Here is a 19,651-nt window from a genome sequence, read left to right on the forward strand (position 1 = left end):
TTTGGTCTCTTGCTCACAATAACTGGCTTCCTTTTCTTTCCCCCTCTTTTCTCCCCCCCCCCCCCCCCCCTTCTTTTCCCTCTTTTTCTTTTTTTTTCTTCTCTCACTCCCCGCTCACTATCGCTTTATCTTCCTTTCTCCTCCCCCCTCCTTTTCTCTTCCGGTTCCTGTCTCCTGCTCACATTCTTCGTCTTCGTATCCTAGTACACTAGCCTGATGTTCAGAACCATGCCATACTAATTATATCTTAATCCTTGTTTATTTGTAGTCCGTCCCAATAGCCCCCTGTGTCCGCCCCCAGGGGGAACACCCGTGCTTTGTGGGTGTCTCAAAATTGCCGCCTGTTGCCCCTTTCGGCATTCATTGGTGAGTCATGTGATTTTTTGGTTAAATACTCCAATACTATCATGCCTTCGGCAATATGATTATATTTTACTATTCTGTGTTACTGTAATTCCCATTATATTTTTTATAGATGTTCATGGTTGGACGTCTCCTGAGGAAGCGGCATTGGCCGCAAAACTGTTGAGGTCAGCGTCTATACCCACATCAGTATGCCTCTACACATCCGTGGGGGTTTTTCAAATGTCCGTTTTAAATGATACTGTTTCTATGTATTTTGTGCAACAATTACCATGCTGTCTTTGTTGTAATTAGTACCTTTTGTAACTATATAATAAATTGTATTTTTTATTTATGTCTTATCGTATATACTTGGGTACCATGATAGTCCCAATCCCCTCTGGAGATCTAGGGCAATTTTTGGAGTAGCCCTTGCAAATTTCTCCTCCCTCTCTCTATTATATTAGTGTAGAATGATGGTACCCCTCAATGATTTACTTTGTTAATACTCTGTGGCAATACTTCCTTAGTCGTGTGGTAATATCATGTTTTGTATGTCGTAGATATTCTTTCTTGTACTTTTTTTTTTATTAACCCATGTCATGCTTATTTTAGGAAACCTATTTGAGCCAATAGATATATGCTGAAATTATAAAACACACAGTATGTAATGAATGGAAACATGGCAGAACATCTTTGTATTTTTTTATTTTCTTTGATTTTTTTTTTTATCCTTTTTCACTGAACTTTGTGCTTTTTTTTTCTGTTTTTGCTGCTTATGCATCGATCACATTCAAATGATCAGCCGTAAACACAGACTGCCTGCATCCAGGGCCTATCACTCGCATGTGATCACTGCATGAGCGAGATTACATGAGCGAACATGGCCACGATTAGCTGTGGGAGCCAGCAACCTCTCTCCGTTATCCTTGCTGGGTTTCTCGCATCCAATTGGAGGCAGGTTACACTCACAGGCGTGAATGCACCCTTTAAAGTGTCCAAGGGACACATTTGTATCCACAAATCAAGTGGATAATAAACTTCCCCCTCATTATTGGGGACATTGCCAGCAAGACTAAATCCTCCACTCTATATCACTAGTGACAATGGTAGCAGTAATACCCCCCCCCCCTTTTTTCTTCACAATACTGGCAATAATAACCCTCCTTCAGCTGACTCTCTATATGTAGCAATACTAAATCATCCCCTCTATTGGAGACATTGGCAACAATGATACCTCTCCTTTTATTGGTAAAGTTGGCAGGAATAATTAACACCCCCCTCCCTCTCTTTGTGACAATGGTAACCATAATAAACCACACCCACTTTTCGTTTGTAACAATAGCTGTAATTATGTAACACGTATCTATGTAACATGTAATTATGTAACATGGATGGGAGCACAGTGGTGTAGTGGGTAGCACTCTCGCCTAGCAGTAAAAAGGGTTGCTGGTTCAAATCCCAACCATGACACTTCCTGCCTGGAGTTTGCATGTTCTCCCTGTGCCTGCGTGGGTTTCCTCCGGGTACTCTGGTTTCCTCCCACACTCCAAAGACATGCTGGTAGGTTAATTAGCTTCTGTCCAAAATTGGCCCTAGTATAGTAATCTGAGTTGGGGACCTTGGATTGTGGGCTCCTCGAGGGTAGGGACTGATGTAAGTGTGCGTGGAGCACTGCGTAAATTGTCAGTGCTATATATGGGTACCTTAAATAAATAATAATATAATAGATGAGCATCTTAATGAGACACGATGTACAGGGATAGGGAGAGTTGTAGCCACTCACTCAGGTTGAACTGGATGGACTGTGTCTTTATTCAACCTTACTAACTATGTAACTATAACACCCCCCTAAATTGGTGTCAGTTGCAGCAGTATTAAACGCCTCCCCCTTTCACTGGTGGCAATGGCAGCAATTCATTTCCCCCATTCCTTGGTATTTAGCGGGAGAAAAAAAATCCCCTAAACCCCCTTGTTCATTGATAATTTACCCCAGCCCAGGCTTCTGTGCTGCTCCCTCCCCTGGTTGGAACTCTACTATGCCTGTTTGAAAGGAGATTGCATCACCCAACAGGCATTGCTGGCTACTAGAATGTAGAGTTGGGGGAATTCAGTAAAGCTCTAACAACACTTTTCTGGCAATCTGGCTTAAGTCCAATTCAAAAATCCCTGGTACCCATTTCTGTAGTTTTGCCAACACAGTCGACAAATTCAGCTAGTTTTTACAAACTGGCACTACTACTGCACCAAATTTAGAAATCATTCCTTCAAGTTTGCTGGTAATGAAACTGGAAGTAATTAAGACCAACTGTAAATTTGTATGTCTTTGTACGCTGTGTAGCAGGCGGCATATTTGCTGACGCTGCCTCCTCCACTTAAAAAGGTTTTATGACTTTCTGTCCTCCCCACCCCCCCTTCCCTGTGTAAAGGGGAAGAGAGGGGAAAAGAGATCCAGCGCTGTACATGACTGCATCTCTACTCCCCTCTCTTTCTCTGCACACAGGGACTCTGGCAGCAGCCATTGGTTGCTGCTGCTGTCATTCAAATGCAGTGAGGAGGAAGTGGGGGACAGGCTAAGGCCCGCTGTGTGACTCTATGGAGCATCTCACGCCTCGCTAGCGAGCACGCACTGTGTGCCCCCATAGCAAGCGACTTGCTATGGGGGCACACAAAGGAGAGGATGAGTCAAGATCGCCAATGGGGGGCCCCCAGAGGTTCTGGGCTGTGCTGTGCAATATGAGTGTACAGAGCAGGTGAGCATAACATGTTTATTATCTTAATAAAAAAAATAAATTTGATCTTTTTAGTAAAACTTTAATGACCATTACATTGCAATATAACATTTTCACCACTGTGTACTACAGTTAGACAGCCCTCTTCTATATCAAACACTAGCATAGAGAATTACAAATACCTGGTAGTACACATGAAAGTTGAAATATGGGCGTTGCCATTGCTGACTTGATCCAAGTCAGTGGTTTACTAGGTAGTAAAGCTAGGAATAGAATGGCAGCCCTGGAGTAATAAGAACAAGTCTGCATGACAGGAGTTCATATGTTTCTTGTTTTAGTGGAAGTGTCCATTTTTATGTCCCCCGTTGGTTGACTTTAAACACAAATTAAATTAACTGATGTTTTCGGAATGTCTAATCTGATAGTAATGGATTTTGTGGACAGCTTACCAGTGTAGCCAGGGAAATCCCTGTGTATTTGACCCATGTTGCAAAGAATCTTACAATCTGATATCCAGTCACACACACCAATCCATGGCCATGTCTGATGATTGAGGAGAGCACACATCATTAGAGCATAGCTAGAGAACTGACCACTGTATGTTTTCCTGCATAGTGTGGTCACTTTGTAATGGGAATGCCAGGGATTTCACACAAAGGAAGCAATACAAAAGGACAGGATACTTTCTCCTACAAATACAGTATCTCACAAAAGTGAGTACACCCCTCACATTTTTGTAAATATTTTAATATATCTTTTCATTAGACATTATTGGCTGTGTTGAGTTATTTTGAGGGGATAGCAAATTTACACTGCTTAACATTGTAGCAAAGTGTAATTTCTTCAGTGTTGTCACATGAAAAGATATAATAAAATGTTTACAAAAATGTGAGTTGTGTACTCACCTTTGTGAGATACTGTACATAGTATATCAGGAATATGAAATGTTGAGATGACAAACGCTTTAACCGCTTTCTGACCGTCTCACGCAGATATACTGCGGCAGAAGGGCTTGTACAGGCAGATTAACGTACCTGTACATTGCCCTTTGAGAGGCGACTTGCGGGCGCATGCCCGCCGGGAGCTCCGTGACCATGATCGCGGGTCCCACGGACTCGATGTCCACGGGGAGACCCGTGATTGTCTCACGGTGAGAAAGAACGGGGAAATGCTAATGTAAACAAGCATTTCCCCATTCTGCCTAATGACACTGTCACTGATCACAGCTCCCTGTAATCGGGAGCGGTGATCAGTGTCTTGTCACAGCCCCTCCCCCCACAGTTGGAATCACTCCCTAGGACACACTTAACCCCTACAGCGCCACCTAGTGGTTAACCCCTTCACTGCCAGTCACATTTACACAGTAATCAATGCATTTTTAATTGCACTGATCGCTGTATAAATGTGAATGGTCCCAAAATCATGCCAAAAGTATGCAATCTGTCCACCATAATGTCACAGTCACGATTAAAAACCTGATCACCTCCATTACTAGTAAAAAAAAAAAAAAAAATTATCAATAAAAATGCCTTAAAACTATCCCCTATTTTGTAGACGCTATAACTTTTGCTCAAACCAATCAATAAACTCTTATTGCGATATTTTTCGTAAAAAAAAAAAAAATGTAGAAGAATACGTATCGGCCTAAACTGAGGAGGAAAATTTTTTTTATATATTTTTTGGAGATATTTATTATAGCAAAAAGTAAAAAATTTGTTTTTTTGTTTTTTTTCTCAAATTTATCGCTATTTTTTTGTTTATAGCGCAAAAAATAAAAATTGCAGAGGTGATCAAATACCACCAAAAAAACTTTGTGGGGAAAAAAAGGACGTCCATTTTGTTTGGGAGCCACGCCGCACGACCGCGCAATTGTCAGCTAAAGCGACGCAGTGCGGAATCACAAAAACTACTCTGGTCTTTGGCTAGCCAAATGGTCCGGGGCTTAAGTGGTTAACCTTCCAAGCTGGAAGGTTACAAAACAATATCCATGCAAACAAAAGGACAAACCTGCCATCTCAATGCAGATGCTCTCCTTTCTGGCTTTTAGCTGCAAGGTAAAGGTGTTAGCCATAATGCTGCTCAAGTCTTAACTAATATATAGCATCAAAGAATTGAGAGAACGATAACATGATGATGTTCAGCCTTACGTTCACCATTATGGCTTTTAATCCCTGGCCATCAATTTAACTGCATTCATTTATTTCATTAGCTGTTCCTTTTTTATTTATCTTTTTTCACTTTGTCTATAATTTCTTGGGTTTATTGTAATAAATTATGTCTGATGTGTTTATATTGTTTTCCTCTTTTAGGACCCCACCCTAGTGGTAGGATCAGGCTTAGCCATGGAAGAAATGATCTTTGAAGTTGCAGACACACATTTATTTTTCAATGATTTAGAGGTGAGAGGATGAGGATGGTTTTCTTTACCAAAAGCTGTTGTCACAGCAACAATATTTGTGTTTCCCTATGCTGTTACACAGTTTAGTTTACTGCAGGTTGAAAGAAATTTTGCTGACGCTATTCATGTGGCTTATTGAATTTATACGTTATAAATATTTCTTGTGGTAACAAACATTGCCAGTTGGCATAGAATAAAAGACAAGTCCTATGACATTGCTTTGCTTTTGAACTTGTCTGTGCTGACATGGGTATTGCATATATGAGCTGGAGCGTCCTAATTCATTTGGGTGAGTAGAACTCAATACAATAAAACACAGGCACACTGAATGTGTACAAAATCCCTAAAAAGGCTGTACAAATGGCATTTACTACTGCATGCAACATTGTAATTACCATACCTTTACTATACCTTTACCTGAAAGTAATAATATTTGCTAAACAGATTGGCCTTAAATAGAAATACCAAAAAATTAAGGAAGCGCTTTAACTTTCTGTGCAAATACATGAAAATAAATGTTATAAAAGTCTATTTCAGTCTCCACCACACAGATCAGTGAAAAAACATTTTACAAAGTAATACCACCTCATAAAATGCTGCTACCCATTATTATTGGACTCCAAATTATACTTGAGTCAGTATGCTCCTAAATGTATCTTTGTCACATTAAGAGACTATGACTCTGCTTCACAAACTGGTTTATGTATTGTAGTACTCCAAAAAAATAAAGTATATTTAATAAATATAAAAACAAAAAATTCACATGTTCATAGTGCAACACAGCACTGTGTGAAAGCACTCGAACATTGTTGTTCCTAGCAATCTCTTGATGTTATGGAGAGATACAGTCAGGCACATACAGGTGTATCTCATAAAATTAGAATATCATCAAAAAGTTAATTTATTTCATTAATTAAATTCCAAAAGTGAAACTCCTATATTTTATAGATGCGTTACACACAGAGTGATCTATTTCAAGCATTTCTTTCTTTTAATTTTGAGTTATGGCTTACAGCTAGTGAAAACCTAAAATTCAGTAGCTCAGAAAATTAGAATATTGCATAAGACCAATAAAAAAAAAAGGATTTTTAATACAGAAATGTTGGCGATCAGCTTGTGGCACTGCTGAGGTGTTATGGAAGCCCAGGTTTCTTTGAAAGTGACTTTCATCTCATCTGCATTTTTGGGTCTGGTGTCTCTCATCTTCCTCTTGACAATACCCCACAGATTCTCTATAGGGCTTAGGTCAGGCGAGTTTGCTGGCCAATCAAGCACAGTGATACCATGATCATTAACCACTTACCGACCGCCGCACGACGATGTACATCCAAACTTTGAATGGGGCTATCGTTGTTATGGCAGCAGCTAGCTGCCATAACCCCGGTATCCCCGTTTTCGTGCGGCGGCCGGCTTTCAGATAAAAGTGGTCCCTGCGGCGGATTCGCCGCGAGATCACTTTTCTCGGTGGCAGGAGAGGAGCCCCCCCATCTCGCCGCTAAGCGGTGCCCTCCGCCGCTTACTGGAGCCTTCGGTAGCGGCGGAGGCAATCGCATCCTTCTCTGTGGTGTGCCTGGAGACGAGTGAGGCTAAGATGGCGCCCACTCGTCTCCATGACACTGCTGGGCGGAAGTGACGTCAAAACGTCACTTCCGTCCACGCCTCTTAAAGGCACAATTTTTTTTCAATGTCATTTTTTAAAATGACTTTTTTTTTTTTTTAATTGCATTTTAGTGTAAATATGAAATCTGAGGTCTTTTTGACACCAGATCTCATATTTAAGAGGTCCTGTCATGCTTTTTTCTATTACGAGGGATGTTTACATTCCTTGTAATAGGAATAAAAGTGACACAATTTTTATTTATTTTTTTTAACGTGTAAAAATAAATAAAATAATGTAAAATAAAATAACATTTTTTTAAAAAACCCCCCGTCCCGACGAGCTCACGTGCAGAAACAAACGCATACGCGAGTAGTGCCCGCATATGAAAATGGTGGTCAAACCACACATGTGAGGTATCGCCGCGACCGGTAGAGTGAGAGCAATAATTCTAGCCCTAGATCTCCTCTGTACCGCAAAAAATGCAACCTGTAGAATTTTTTAAACATCGCCTATGGAGATTTTTGAGGGTAAAAGCTTGACGCCATTCCACGAGCGGGCGCAATTTTGAAGTGTGACATGTTGGGTATCAATTTACTTGGCGTAACATTATATTTCACAATATTAAAAAAATTGGGCTAACTTTACTGTTGTCTTATTTTTTTATTCAAAAAAGTGAATTTTTTCCAAAAAAAGTGCGCTTTTAACCACTTCAGCCCCGGAAAATTTAGAAAAAAAATTATATTTTCTACTTTTTGTTATAAAAAAAATCCAATAAACTCAATTTTAGTCATACATTTAGGCCAAAATGTATTCGGCCCACATCTTTTGTAAAAAAAATGTCAATGTGTATATTTATTGGTTTGCGCAAAAGTTATAGCGTCTACAAGCTAGGGTACATTTTCTGGAATTTACACAGCTTTTAGTTTGACTGCCTATGTCATTTCTTGAGGTGCTAAAATGGCAGGGCAGTACAAAACCCCCCCAAATGACCCCATTTTGGAAAGTAGACACCCCAAGGAAATTGCTGAGAGGCATGTTGAGCCCGTTGAATATTCATTTTTTTTGTCCCAAGTGATTGAATAATGACAAAAAAAAAAAAAAATTACAAAAAGTTGTCACTTAATGATACATTGCTCACACAGGCCATGGGCCTATGTGGAATTGCACCCCAAAATACATTCAGCTGCTTCTCCTGAGTACGGGGATACCACATGTGTGGGACTTTTTGGGAGCCTAGCCGCGTACGGGGCCCCAAAAACCAATCACCGCCTTCAGGATTTCTAAGGGCGTAAATTTTTGAATTCACTCCTCACTACCTATCACAGTTTTGAAGGCCATAAAATGCCCAGATGACACAAAACCCCCCCAAATGACCCCATTGTCGAAAGTAGACACCCCAAGCTATTTGCTGAGATGCATGTTGAGTCCATGGAATATTTTATATTTTGACACAAGTTGCGGGAAAGTGACAAATTTTTTTTTTTTTTTTTTGCACAAAGTTGTCACTAAATGATATATTGCTCACACAGGCCATGGGCATATGTGGAATTGCACCCCAAAATACATTTAGCTGCTTCTCCTGAGTATGGGGATACCACATGTGTGGGACTTTTTGGGAGCCTAGCCGCGTACGGGGCCCCGAAAACCAATCTCTGCCTTCAGGATTTCTAAGGGTGTAAATTTTTGATTTCACTCTTCACTGCCTATCACAGTTTCGGAAGCCATGGAATGCCCAGGTGGCACAACCCCCCCCCCCAAATAACCCCATTTTGGAAAGTAGACACCCCAAGCTATTTGCTGATAGGCATGGTGAGTATTTTGCAGCTCTCATTTGTTTTTGAAAATGAAGAAAGGCAAGAAAAAACTTTTTTTTTTTTTTTTTTCAATTTTCAAAACTTTGTGACAAAAAGTGAGGTTTGCAAAATACTTACTATACCTCTCAGCAAATAGCTTGGGGTGTCTACTTTCCAAAATAGGGTAATTTGGGGGGGGGGGGGGGGGGGGGTGTTGCCACCTGGGCATTCCATTGCCTCCGAAACTGTGATATAAATACATTTTTAAAACCCTTTACAGGTTACCACTTTAGATTTACAGAGGTCTACTGCTAAAATTACTGCCCTCGACCTGACCTTCGCGGTGATATCTCACATGCATGGTGCAATTGCTGTTTACATTTGACGCCAAACCAACGCTTGCGTTTGCCTTAGTGCGAGAGCAGGGAGGGACAGGGGTGCTTTTTTTTTTTTTTTTTTTTTTCTTATTTTTTTAGCTTTTTTATCTTATTTTTAAACTGTTCCTTTCATTTTTTTTTTTTTTTTTTTTTTTTAATCATTTTTATTGTTATCTCAGGGAATGTAAATATCCCCTATGATAGCAATAGGTAGTGACAGGTACTCTTTTTTGAAAAAATTGGGGTCTATTAGACCTTAGATCTCTCCTCTGCCCTCAAAGACCACACCAAGATCGGTGTGATAAAATGATTTCCCAATTTCCCAATGGCGCTGTCTACATCCGGCGAAATCTAAGTCATGAAATGCTCATAGCTTCCGGTTTCTTAGGCCATAGAGATGTTTGGAGCCACTCTGGTCAGCTCTATGGTCAGCTGGCTGAATCACCGGCTGCATTCTCAGGTTCCCTGTTGAGACAGGAGAGCCAGAGAAAAACACGGAAGACGGGGGGGGGGGGCATTCCCTCCCACTGCTTGTAAAAGCAGTCTAGAGGCTAATTAGCCACTAGGATTGCTTTTACATGAAAGCCGACCGCTGGCTGAAAAGAATGATACCAAGATGATACCTAAACCTGCAGGCATCATTCTGTTATAACCACTCAAAGTCGTGAATGGCGTACCTGAAGACAAAAAAATGGTTAACAATAAAACACAGTAAACAGTAAAGTATAAAAAATTGCATACCTGAAAAGCAAACATGATAAAACATAATAACAATAAAACATTGCAGAATAGAATACAGTAAAAAAGAGCAGAACAATAGAGAGAGAAGAATAAAACGACAACTATTTTCTTTTTTTTATTTTATATATTTTTTTTTTTTTTACACTTTTTTTTTTTTTTTGTAACTAACTTTTATAACTGTAACCGGTTCCAGGTTCGGGTCTCTCAAAATGCGATGGCATCTTGGAAGACCCTGTGAAAGTGTGCCTAGTCTGTGCAATGCTGTACCCTACGCTAATACTCAACTAGTGCATGGTAGCGTTCAAAACATTCACCAATGCAAAGACCAGGATTGTCAGGACAGGAGGGACAATAATAGCAGGTGTCACGCCTATATCCGCGCTTGCTGAAGACACAACATTTTTTTGGGGGGGTTCGTTGGGTAGGGGTACTCGGGAGGACATAAAGAAAATGCCTCTCATGCAGCCGACTGCATTTGGTTGGGGATGTGAATGGGGGAAGTACGGGCGCTGCAGAAGTGGTGGGTTCCCAATTAGGATTGGCAAATGCAGCAGGAAGGGCATTATGGGCACGACGGGCCTGTGTTCGTCTTCTTGGTGGCAGCGGGACACTACTTGTGCTTGCCACCTCACCAGCTTGAACTGCACTTATGGGACTCGCCACGTCACCAAGTGTTACTGCAGTGCTGGTTTGACTACGACCGGGGTGTACTAGGCCGCTGGTGCTTGCCAGTTCACCAAAACGCTACCAACAAAACTGTTAGCGATCACAGGGATCAGGCCTGACTCTGCGAACGCTGCAGTTATGTGTTTAGTGTTTTGTAAGTGACAGTGATCGATCGATACTGCACTTGGGTGGGCTGGGCCGGGCGGAGGGGCAAAACGCAGGTGCTAGCAGGTATCTGGGCTGATCCCCCTAACACTGCGTTTTTGGGAACTCTAAACTGCTGGGGATGCTAGTATAGATCTGATCGGATCAGATATTGATCCAATCAGATACTATACCACTAAGGGAGGTGTACGGTGCGTGTGTGGGTGTTAGCGCTACTGGCGCTAACCTGACGCTGCCTGGGGCTGGTGCTTGCCAGTTCACCAAAACGCTACCAAAAAAACTGTTAGCGATCGCAGGGATCAGGCCTAACTCTGCGAACGCTGCAGTTATGCGTTTAGTGTTTTGTAAGTGACAGTGATCGATCGATACTGCACTTGGGTGGGCTGGGCTAGGCGGAGGGGCAAAACGCAGGTGCTAGCAGGTATCTGGGATGATCCCGCTAACACTGCATTTTTGGGAACCCTAAACTGCTGGGACGCTAGTATAGATCTGATCTGATCGGATCAGATATTGATCCGTTCAGATACTATACCACTAAGGGAGGCGTATGCTGCGTGCGTGGGTGTTAGCGGTACTGGCGCTAATCTGACGCTGCCTGGGGCGACGCATATCACCGCCGTGCAATCAGGGGGCTAAACCTTTATTCGGTAATAAACGGCGGGTTCCCTGACACTATAAAAAATAAATGAACTAACCAGCGTCACCCGTAACGGTTATATGGTGATCGCTGGTGAAAGGGTTAACTAGGGGGCAATCAAGGGGTTAAAACATTTATTAGATAGTATATGGGGGTCCCTGTTGCTATAAAATGCTGACGGCGAACCTTAATATTTACCTCCCTAACTAGCGTCACCAGTGACACTAATACAGCGATCAGAAAAATTATCGCTTAGTGACACTGGTGACGGGGGGGGGGTGATCAAGGGGTTAAAACTTTATTAGGGGGGGTTAGGGGGGTATCCTAGACCTAAAGGGGGCTAATACTAACTGCCCTAACACACTAACTGTCACAAACTGACACCATGCAGTAATCAGAAAAAAAAAAAACTGCTTGGTCAGTGTGACGGGGGGGGGGGGGGGGTTGGTGATTGGGGGGTGATCGGGGGTGTAATGTATGCCTGGCATGTTCTACTGTGTGTGTAGTGTTTGTGCACTCACATTACAGTCTTCTCTCCTCGGCGCCGGAACGGAAAATGCGGAGCCGAGGAGAGATGACATAATTTCCTCTGCCTCTGTGTACAATACAGGGGCAGGGAAATTATCCCATTGGTTGGGAGCGATTGCAAGGGGGGGCCACGAATGGATGGCCTCCCCTCACCTCTGATCGCCGAGGAAGATTTGCCGACCGCCGCAGGCACCGGGGGGGTCCGATCGGACCCCCCACCGGCGGGCAGGCAAGGACGTACCTGTAAGTCCTTTTGCCTGCCCGTGCCATTCTGCAGACGTACATCGTTGTGCGGCGGTCGGCAACTGGTTAAGACCGCTGCGCAAATACGGTGCAAAAAAAAAAAAGTATTGCAACGACTGCCATTTTATTCTCTAGGGTGTTAGAAGAAAAACCATATATAATGTTTTGGGGTTCTAAGTAATTTTCTAGCCAAAAAACCTGTTTTAAACATGTAAACACCTAAAATCCAAAACGAGGCTGGTCTTTAAGTGGTTAAAACAATTAAAATTGGTACTTTTGGCAGTGTGGGCAGGTGCCAAGTGCTGCTGGGAAATTAAATCAACATCTCCATAAAGCTGGTCAGCGGAGGTAAGCATGAAGTGCTCTAGAATTTCCTGGTAGAGGGAAATTGTATTAAAAATCCTTTTTTGTATTGGTCTTGTGTAATAATCTCATTTTCTGAGATACTGAATTTTGGGTTTTCACTAGCTGTAAGTCATAATTATCAAACTTAAAAAGAAAGAAATACTTGAAATATATCACTCTGTGTGTAATGCATCTATATAAAATATGAGTTTCACTTTTTGAATTGAAATACTGAAATAAACTTTCTTATACTATTTGAATTTGAGATGCACCTGTATTGTCCTCTCTATAAAAGTGGAATATTCCAAATAGTCTCCATTATCTATACAGTAGCTGAAATATCTGTCCTTAAAACCTTATGCACTATATGAGCTGGTATTATAGGCAAAATAAAGGCAAGACCATATCATGGGTAGTTTTGCTTTAATTTGGGTGGCTTTGGTAAAATATCAATGCCTTTACACAGTTCTGAAAACTTCTGAAAGATTACACATTCATTTGCTGGCAGGGAAGGTTTCCTGCCGGCAGAACACAATAGCGCTGAGGGAGGGATTGACTGTGTTGATGGGGGAATCTTGAAATTTTTTTTCCTTCCACCCGTGGTGGAAGGAAAGAATATTGCATCATCTTTGGCCTGCCTTAGTTGTCTTAGGCCTACAGAAAACATTCTTATCACTGAAGCTGGACTTTTTTGCACAAAAAAAATGTACTACACTGGGAAGTTTTGGACATTTTAGGTCTCATGCACACTGGATGTTATAAAAAAAAAGCCAGTAGAGTTAGCTGTAGAAAGCCAAAAACTGCTAACAGCCTATGTGTGCATGGACACATAGGTTAACATGCTGGGGAGTTTATTGGCTGCAGAAAAAAACATCTGAAACCAAAAACAGCAGCTGTAAAAATGTCCAGTGTGCATGAGGCCTATATGTTAGTGATTACTGCATTTATAGATTGTGTCAGACCTGATTTGCTGTGGGGAAAAAAAAAATTCTCTCTGCTACAGGTAACCTTTAGAAGGATAGAATCTCACCATTGAGATAGATGAGGAGCCCTTCTGCCAAGTGTGGTCAGAAGCAGCTTTCTCTGTAGCAAAGGAGATGGAAACATGCTCCAGAATGATGTTGTCTACTGTGTTTTAAACAAACCAATGCAGTCAAGAAAGGTAATAGCTTACATTTATTTTTAGGCTGCTAGGCCGAGGGCACTTTGTATGTGCTAGATGTGCATTTAACCTTTAACTGCTTCTCACTCGGGCCATTGTAAAATGACATTTTTTTCAGACATTCGGTCATATGACGTCCTCCCGAGAATGCACCAAGCGTGGCTCCTCTGGGCCACGCTCCGGCGCAATCTGTCACAGCAGGTGACTGATCAGTGTACCAGCTCGCTGCCAGTACCACGTGATCGCTGTGACCAATCACAGCAGATCACATGACAGTTGTAAACAAGGAATGGTTTCCTTTCATGCCATTCATTGTATACAATTGTGTTACTAGCTGTGATTGGTCACAGTGATCACATGATACAGATAGGGCCAAATCACAGCCCATTTGTACCATGTGATTAGCTGTGGCCAATCACAGCTAATCACAATAAAACAGTGTCTACACACTGTCATGCAGTAAAAATATTCAACTCCCCAGAGTGGTGCAGTGTTACTATGGTAACACTGTATTGCTCTGGTCACATTATGTAAAAAATGTAAAAAAAAATGATACATTTGTTTTTTTAACCTACTGTCACCAGTCCGTGTCCCTGGTCACCATCACACCAGTTATATGATGACGGCATACTGCACTGGTGAAATGTGAAAAGAAATTAATTTTTTTTCATTTTCCAAAAAAATTGTGACAAAACATTACAACTTAAAAAAATACGTCATGCATTGTCTATTTTCTAAAAAGGTCATTTGGGGAGTATTTGTACTGTCCTGGCATTTTCGGAAATGAGGCCGTCAGTACATCAGGATTGATCTATTTTCAGGTATACAGCGGGGAAAATAATTATTTGGTCCCCTGCCAATTTTTTAAGTTTGCCCACTTACAAAGAAATAAAGGGTCTATAATTTTTATTATAGGTGTATTTTAAATGATGGAGACAGAATATCAACCAAAAATCCAGAAAAAATACATAAAACAAATGCTATAAGTTAAGTTTCAGTTCACTGAGTAAAATAAGTATTGGATCCCCAAGCAAAACATGACTTGGTACTTGGTGAAGAAACCCTTGTTGGCAAGCAAAGAGGTAAGACGTTTCTTGTTGGTTGCCAGGTTTGCACACATCTCAGGAGGGATTTTGGTCCATACAGATCTTCTCTAAATCCTTAAGGAGTCTTGTCTGTCTCTTGGCAACTCAAAGTTTCTGCTCCCTTAATACATTTTCTATAGGATTAAGGTCTGGAGACTAGCTATGCCACTCCATGACCTTAATGTGCTTCTTCTTGAGCCACCCCTTTGTTGCCTTGGCAGTATGTTTTGGGTCATTGTCCATTGGCCCCTCAATGCGGCAAAGTTGGCCTGTACCTTTAGCAGAGAAACTGCCCCAAAGCATCATGTGCTTGACTAATATGGTGTTTGTTGGGGTCATGGTCAGCATTTTTCTTCCCCCAAATTTGTTGAGTCAGTGCCAAAGAGCTAAATTTTGCTCTCATCTGACCACAGCACTTTCTCCCAATCCTTCTCTGAATCATTTAGATGTTCATTGGCATGACTGTACATGTGCCGCCTTGAGGAGGGGGATTCGCTGTATTTGGAAGAAGAAAAATGCGGACTATGACCCTAAGAACACAATCCTTAAGTCAAGCATGGAGGTGGAAACATTATGCTTTGGGGCTGTTTCTCTGCTAAAGGTACAGACCGACTGCTGCATTGAGGGGCCAATGGATAGGGCCATTTATTGTAAAATCTTGGATTAGAACCTTCTTCCCTCAGCCAGAACACTGAAAATGGGTGGGTCTTTCAGCGTGACAATGACCCAAAACATACCGCAAAGGCAGCAAAGGAGTGGCTTAAGAAGCACAATAAGGTCATGGAGTGGCTTAGCCAGTCTCCAGACTTAATACTGTAGAAAATGTATGGTGGGAGCTGGAACTTCAAGATGCCAAGAGACAGTTTAGAAACCTTAAGGATTTAGAGAAGATCTGTAAAGTGTAAAGGGTGGATAAAAATCCCTCCTGAGATGTGTGCAAACCTGGTAACCAACTATAAGAAATGTCTTACCTCTGCATGCCGACAAGGATTTCTCCATCAAATACTACAGTATCTCACAAAAATGAAATACACCCCTCACATTTTTGTAAATGTTTTATTATATATTTTCATGTGACAACATTAAGGAAATGACACTTTGCTACAATGTAAAGTAATGAGTATACAGCTTGTATAACAGTGTAAATTTGCTGTCCCCTCAAAATAACTCAACACACAGCCATTAAATGTCTAAACCGCTGGCAACAAAATATATAATAAAATATTTACTAAAATGTGAGGGGGTGTACTCACTTTTGTGAGATACTGCAAGTCATGTTTTGCTTGTGGATCAAATACTTATTTTACTCACTGAACTGCAACTCAGTTTATAACCTGTCTTTTTTTTTTTTTTGGATTTTTGGATGATATTCTGTCTCTATCATTTAAAATACACCTATGATAAAAATGATTGACCCTTCATTTTTTTGTAAGTGGACAAACTTACAAAATCTGCAGGTGATCAAATAATTTTTCCCACTGTACATATACTATAGTTTATGGACTCTATATAACTTTCCTACGGACTAAATAATATACCCTGATTTGGGTTATTTTCACCAAAGAAATGTAGCAGAGAAAGTAAATTTTTGGCCAAAATTTATGAAGAAAGATTATTTGCAAAATTTTTTAACCTATATTTATAACCTATAACCTAAATGAAGAAAAAGGTTTGGCCTTTTTTTGTTTAGAAAAAAAAACCCCAGTGGTGATTAAATATCACCAAAAGAAAGCTCTATGTGAAAAAAGGATAAAAATGTCATATAGGTACAGTGTTGCACGACAGTGCAATTGTCATTCAAAGTGCAACAGTGCTGAAAGCTGAAAATTGGCCTGGGTAGTAAGGGGATAAAAGTGCTCGGTATTGCGGTGGTTTGATAAGAAACTCAATTCAGAAGTGCCTAAATAGACCTATGTTGTAAGACAATGTAGTCACTTACTAATTTAATACAGGAATGTTTATTAAGGCAGTTTTGCAAAGTGTAATTCTGGGCACGTATGAACCTTATTTTCCATTTCACATGCCGTTGCCTTGGTATAGTAACACTAATCTCAACAATATTGTATTTGTAGGAGTGTGATCAGGTTCACGTGGAAGATGTATCATCTGATGATAATGGTCAAGATTTAAGGTAATATGTTGTGTGATAAATAGCTTCTCTTTTAATACTTCAGACATTGGAAAGAAACTTCTGTGATTAACGACCATGAAACCAGAGAAGAATGCTGTTTTTCAGTATTTTCATCTATCTCTGGGAAAAAGACAAAATAATGTACAAGATGAGCTTTAGCCACGGTGCGACCACTGAGCAACTTCAAAACTCGAGCATGATTTATTTTTTCCTTTGGCACCTACAGAAATAGCTTGCCTTCTTTACATTTTCCTGGAATAGTATATAACAGGGCCTTAAGTTACTTGCCACCAGTTGCCCCACCCAACCCCTCCCCTAAGTCTGCCCCTAAACACGCCCTCATAAATAATCTCATGAAATGACACTGTTAAATGTTTTATGCAGAATTAAATTACAAAAATAAATTATTAACAGCAACTTTAACAATATTAACATAAAGCATATCAGTAAAAGAGGGGGAGATGGAGCGCTTGCTGGAGCTGCTAGTGAAATGTTTTTGGGCAGTGTAAATTTAGTCCAATTTCCTCTAAGTCCAGACCTGTGTAAAAAGATTCTGCTATGTGTTGCGAGCGGCAGCCAGCTCAGGAGAGCAGAAGGGGCTCTGTAGCAAGGGAGAAAAACAAAAACGCGAGCAGCGCCGCTCTAAGAGTAATAACTTTGTTAAAACCGGCTTTATTGTGCTTAAAAGTTAAACTCACATTTCATTAGTTATATATCAGGCAAAAGAAAGTTCTTTGTACGATCCTGGGTTGTCCTCTGGTTTTCAGCTGGACACGTCACGAACGAATGACGCCTGACGGGAGCACGCATGCTCCGAGCGCTTAAGCCACGCCCCCCGCTTTCGAGCACTTGACGTTTCCTTATGACGTACCTGCTGACGTGCCCGCTGTGTGAACTCCCAGCCTCGAAGCCACGGACACCACCGGAGCGACCGAGGACTGACCCTTCACCCAGCTGGAAACCGGAGGACAACCCAGGACAGCACAAAGAACTTTCTTTTGCCTGATATAGAACTACTCAAATGTGAGTTTAACTTTTAAGCACGATAAAGCCGTTTTTATTACGAAGTTATTACTCTTATGCCACGTACACACGATCGGGCATTCTGACAACAAAACCGTGGATTTATTTCCGACGCATGTTGGCTCAAACTTGTCTTGCATACACATGGCCACACAAATGTTGTTGGAAATTCCGAACGTCAAGAAAGCGGTGACGTACAACACGTACGACAAGCCGAGAAAAGTGAAGTTCAATAGCCAGTGTGGCTCTTCTGCTTGATTCCGAGCATGCGTGGAATTTTGTGTGTCGGAATTGTGTACACACGATCGGAATTTCCGACAACGGATTTTGTTGTCGGAAAATTTGAGATCCAGCCCTTACGTTTTTGTTGTCGAAAACTCCGACAGCAAATGTCTGATGGAGCCTACACACGGTCGGAATTTCCGACATTAAGATCACATCGAACATTTGTTGTTGGAAATTCCGACCCTGGGTACGTGGCATTAGAGCGGCGCTGCTCTGTTTTTCTCTTTCTCCCATGCTACAGAGCCCCTTCTGCTCTCCTGAGCTGGCTGCCGCTCACAACACATACCAGAATCTTTTTACACAGGCCTGGACTTAGAGGAAATTGGACTGAATTTCCACTGCCCAAAAACATTTCACTAGCAGCTCCTGTCAGCACTCCATCTCCCCCTCATCAGTGGCCATCTGTGCCGCCTCATTAGTGGCCATCCGTGCCGCCTCATTACTGGCCATCAGTTCAGCATATCAGTGCAGCCTCATCAGTGCCCATCAATGCAGCAGGGTGGAATCAGGAGAATCTGGAGGCCAGATCACACAGAGCAGGGATCTCCCACTGGGACGCAGCTGTGTCTCAGCAGGAGATCCCCACTCTGTGTGATCCAGCCACCAGATCCTTCTGACCGTTTCCTGGCTGATTGAAGCAGTGCGGCCTTTTTTACAGGGTATAAGAGGAGCCCAGCCCCCCCCCACCGGGCCACTCTGACCGCACCACTTCAGCCAAATGCGAGCGGGCGAGTGGAAATTTTGAGAGCTGGTATATAATATAGAAGTCTTGTTAAAACTACTGTTCGGCCCATGTTAAGAGACCACAGTACTCCAGAAGCGAACTATAAAGTGCTTATGCGCTGGTATCTAGTCCCAGCTAGAATTGTCAAGTTTCTACCTGAATCCTCCCCTAACTGTTTTAGAGGTTGTGGGGAAAGAGGCACACACCTACATATATGGTGGACATGCCCACAAGTACAACGCTTCTGGGTGATAATATTTCAGATGGCAACCACCCTCCACCAAATTACTTTATCTCCTAGCCCCACAATAGCCCTCCTCAACCTCTTTCCACAGGACTACACCAGATCACAGCTTCGGCTTCTCCTACATTTATTCACAGCAGCCAAGCAGACGATAGCTAAGGCCTGGAAAACACCCACTCTTAACATAGTCGAAACAAAGAATAGGATCACCCAAGCAATGATACAAAAGCAAAACAGAGGCAAAAATCCTAGATAAAGCCACCCAACACAACAGAGTCTGGCGACCCTGGGTTGAACACTTTTTACCAACAGACATCGATGAGGACCTAGTATCGCTTTAAGGGGGCCTGGACGTCACCCCGAGACCCTATTTTGGCTCCTGTGCCCGCGCGGGCTAGCTGGCACCCTCCTCTTTCCCCTTCTCCTATCT

The 19,651-nt window shown here is 41.8% G+C and overlaps 1 protein-coding gene across 2 annotated transcripts in view; it reads left to right on the forward strand.

The window, feature by feature from the left end:
* The window catches only part of EYA3 (EYA transcriptional coactivator and phosphatase 3), a gene marked incomplete in the record, with an annotated part of 181,106 nt that overhangs the window by 136,738 nt on the left and 24,717 nt on the right, over window positions 1-19,651 (forward strand). For both annotated transcript variants that reach the window (XM_073616250.1, XM_073616251.1), the window contains 2 exon segments: window positions 5,384-5,473; window positions 16,887-16,945. In XM_073616250.1, coding sequence (XP_073472351.1) covers window positions 5,384-5,473; window positions 16,887-16,945 — 149 coding nt within the window.

The sequence above is a fragment of the Aquarana catesbeiana genome, linkage group LG02 (genome assembly GCF_042186555.1).
Source record: "Aquarana catesbeiana isolate 2022-GZ linkage group LG02, ASM4218655v1, whole genome shotgun sequence".
NCBI classification, from domain to species: Eukaryota; Metazoa; Chordata; class Amphibia; order Anura; family Ranidae; genus Aquarana; species Aquarana catesbeiana.